The following is a 3811-nucleotide window of genomic DNA, read 5'->3' as shown; positions in this document are numbered from 1 at the left end:
AACACGGCTCTCCTCCTCCCACCCACATGCTCATGAACACCCTGTTGGTCACCCGGTTTCCCCACCCGCTCCCACACCTGTCCTCCTGCCCTCTCATTGCCCTACCACCCTGTACCCATTCACCCCACAATGTCCCGCTTCTCTACCACCTATCCACACACCTAGCAACACCTGCCCTCTCCTCTTCACTCCAGCCCCCATTCACACATCCTCTCCTGGCTGCTTAACTTCTGACCCGAAGCAGCCAGTGCTCTTTTGAACTCACCACAATCCTCTCCACAAGTGCCGCTTTGCAGCAGGGCGGCTCCAGGGTGTCCTCGCCCCTCTCCATTGTAGCCAGGCACAGCGTGGGGACAGCACGGAGGAAAGTGAGCCCCTCATTCACAGTCTGCATACACCATAAGTTACAATGGGAAAAGGCCGGCTCATAGCCAGGGACCTGCCTGCCCTCCCAAGGGGAGCGTGGGGCTCAGATCTGTTGGTATCGCCCGTTCTCAATCCACATCTCCTCCTGGGCAAATGGGGTCTGGCACAGGGGTGGGGTCTCTGTGGGGAGGGGTCCCCAGGTTGTTTGGGACAAAAGCACCCCCGACGAGGGTCCCAGCCCACGTGGGCTGCACGTGCCCATCAAAGGCTGTGGCTCACTCGGTTCCTCCTCCCCAGAGGGCCACATGGTGGGAGAGTGGACGGGCTGGTGCTGTTGCTGGTCCAGCTCTGGGATGTTCCTACCTGGTCCGTGCTTTGGAGGTGCTGTAGGATGACTGAGAGGGCAGCTTCCCCCAGGTAGGTGAAGTCCTCCCTCTGCTCTTGCTCTGCCCTGTAGAAGGGCAGGACTGTATCTGCAGGGAGAGGGAGAGACTGTGATGCCTGCTGCTGCTGAGGGGAAACAGGGGCAATGCGGAGGAGAGGTGTGTCCACGTTCCTGCAGCCCAGGAAATGGCCCCGTGGCTGCCAGAGTGCTGTATGGCCCCTCTCTATGCACTGCCTCAGGCCCTGCCTGTCCCAGCACCCCAGGGAGGTGCCTGCCCCTCTGGGAGATTTGGGGATCCTCACGTACAAGGCTCCCTCTTCCCGCTCCCCACCCAGGACCATGGCTGTTGCTCTGCCTGGGATCCCCCGGCCCCATCACAGAGCGACTCACTGCACTCAGGGGTCACTGCCCTGTTTGCACAGGACGTCTGGGTGTCACCTCACCTCTGGTGGTGGCAGCATGTTGCTGGAGGCCCACAGCCTCCTGGGAGCTGTTGCTGTCCTCCCTGGAGGAGCTGGAGCCGAGCTTGAACCAGGGCCTGTGCAGCTCCTGCCCTGGGGAGCCTGGCTTCTCCTCCCAGGCCACATGAGGAGTGGCCTTCGGCTGGGCTTCAGGGCTGGGGTCCTGGCTGCTGTGTTTGGGGCTGGAGCTGCATGGGGGCTGTGCCTGGGTCTCTGTTGGTGCTGGGCCCTGCCTGCCCAGCTGTATCGTGGGCCACCTCCATTGGGGCCTGACTGGCTCCTCTCCCTGCTCTTCCACTGCCTCCTCCCCCTGCTCTTCCGTGGCTGCTGGAGGTGCCCTTCTTCTCCAGCCCACGAGACAGTGCCACCACCTGCCCTTCCTTGCTGCAGCCTCTGCCTGGTGGTGGCCGCCCTGCTCCTCCTCCTCAGGCTTCTTCCCGTCCTTCTCCTGTCCCGGGGCCATTCTTGCCGTCCTCTTTCTGAGGATCCACCTCAGCCTCTCCATCCTGACACAGGAACAGTCAGGAGTGTGGGTTCAAAGCTGTCTCTCCCTACTTGTCTGTCTGCCCCTTCCCCGAGCTGGGTGGCTCCTCCACATCCCATGCTTTCCCCTCACTATTGGGTGCCAGCTATTGGCTGTCAGAGGTTTGCAAGCTGTTGGCTCAGGAACAAAGGCTTTCAGTTAGTTTGAACTAACAACTCCCTCCTCCTGCCCTTGCCAGCTCTCCTCATTCAAGTCAGGGGGACTGAGCGTTTGGGACTCAGGATACATCCTGGGAAGTAGGGCACCTTTTCTGGGACCTGTGAGCTCTCAAAAGCTCCACAGATTTGGGCCCCCCAGGACACGTGGCCGGGGGAATGGCCCCTGGCAAGGGAGGTGTTGGGACCTCCACTCCTTGGGGATGTTTGCAAACACACTGATGATGGTGCTGGAGAGCCCCAGAGGAGATGTCACCACTTCTGGGGTTATGGTTTCCCGCCCACAGCTGCTCCTCCCTGGCCAGAAATGGGAAGGCGGCTGGGACAGGCTGCGGACCACTCACTTGCCCTGGAGGGCTGGCGGACTGCTAGGTAGAGTCTCGCAGTCCCTCTGGCTGGGTTCCTCGCCTTCTTCTGCGGTCCTTGGCCTCAAGTGGTCCCACCTCCCAGGAGTCTCTGAAGCTGCTGGGCGTCTCAGTAGATGCAGCTAGGTGGATGTGTCTTGTACCTGGAAGGGGACTCTGCCATGTATTAGGAGACTTGTTGGAATACGCCGTCATGCACTGCCCCTTCCCCTACAAACACATTAAACACTTCCCTTTCTCCTGCATCCCTCCTCCTTCCCCCTTCCCTTGCTCTCTCCCAGGCATAACTGCCCCTCCCTGATTTCCCCTTACAGCCCTCGGTGGCAAAACTGGATAAACTTGTACAGGCGCATTGCCCCTCATGGCTGCTCTTGGCCTCTCTTCTCAAAAGGCGCGCTCCCTCTACCTTTTCTTACCCAGTTCCTTTTTTCCAGACAAGGCCTGTACCCATGTTTTGCACCCTAAGTATATCTAACACGATATCTCCTTAACCAACAACTGTTGTTGCCTCTACACTGGTGGGGTGCCAGATGCCATCCGTCCTGGCTGGATAGGGGGACCTGGAGCAGGAAGGATTTGGCAGCCTGGAGTCACCAGGGCAGGCAGAGATGAATCAAAAATAAAATACAGAGACAAGGTTAAATTAGCACAAGCAATTCCTATCATTTGCTATTCAGGGCTTGGCCTCCAGAGTGACTTGGGCTCCTCTGCACTGCTCACGCGCTTGGGAGAAAACATTAGTAATCCCCAACCTGACATCAGAAAAGACCATTGCTTCAATGCCAGCTTCACAACCACCTGCGCCTCAGGGTGCATTGTCTCATTACCTGATCCTCAGCTGCTTGTGCAGGGGAAAGGTGACAGGAAAGAAATCCTCCTCTGGAACAGGCTCTCCTGGGACTCGGCGACGGTCACCAAGAAAATCACTAACAACAACAAAAGGCGTCTTTCATTCTCATGGATTTGTCTGAAATAGTTGCATCTGTTGACTGTGGGGCTACGAAGGAAGTGAATCCTTCAGTGCGATCAGTAAAGAAGGGTCGGGATTGAGCGACAACTCTGTGGGTTGCAATGTTAGGAGCTGTCTACGCTGTTAGCTAATAGTTTTATGGGTGAGTTTGAGGATGTGACAGGCAGAAGGAGGAAGGAATACAAACATTTCCTAGACGAAACTGCATCCTTTGGAGCCGCAGCCTGGTAATCTGAGGTGTGATCCTAAGGTGGCGCTCATGTTTGGCTGCCCTATTTAACCACGGGGGCATGGCCCTCTACGTCAGACCTCTTGAGCGTACATTGACAACATTTCGTAGAGGCAGGACACTGACTGCCGTGCTTCCCCTCTTTCACCTCTGTCAAGGTTCGGGTGTTAGGTGTGTGTTGTGGCAGGGTTGAGAGCAGGCTGGTACAGGGCTCGGCTAATGGTGTGTATGGGATGGTCTGAACAGGGCTGATCCTGCCTGAGGAAGGGGTTGCTGAGTCCTGTCTGCAAGCCTTGCTCACCTCATGTTGTGGCAGAAGAGGGGGCGGCTTTCCCA

At 57.6% G+C, this 3811-nt stretch overlaps 1 protein-coding gene across 1 annotated transcript in view; it reads right to left on the bottom strand.

Moving 5' to 3' along the window:
* Positions 1-3716, bottom strand: part of LOC102375518 (maestro heat-like repeat family member 5) — a 10826-nt gene extending 7110 nt beyond the window's left edge. The window contains exons 1-4 of the mRNA XM_025195831.1: positions 3104-3716; positions 2256-2432; positions 730-839; positions 266-388 (exon numbers count right to left, since the gene is read on the bottom strand). Of these exons, the coding sequence (XP_025051616.1) occupies positions 266-331 (66 nt within the window). The 5' untranslated portion in view covers positions 332-388; positions 730-839; positions 2256-2432; positions 3104-3716. The remainder of the gene's footprint in view (positions 1-265; positions 389-729; positions 840-2255; positions 2433-3103) is intronic.
* Between the last annotated feature and the right edge of the window lie 95 nt (positions 3717-3811).

The sequence above is a fragment of the Alligator sinensis genome, unplaced genomic scaffold (genome assembly GCF_000455745.1).
Source record: "Alligator sinensis unplaced genomic scaffold, ASM45574v1 scaffold1518_1, whole genome shotgun sequence".
Classification (NCBI taxonomy): Eukaryota; Metazoa; Chordata; order Crocodylia; family Alligatoridae; genus Alligator; species Alligator sinensis.
Note: the sequence above shows the minus strand (reverse complement) of the source record. Positions and strands in the feature narration are given on the sequence as shown.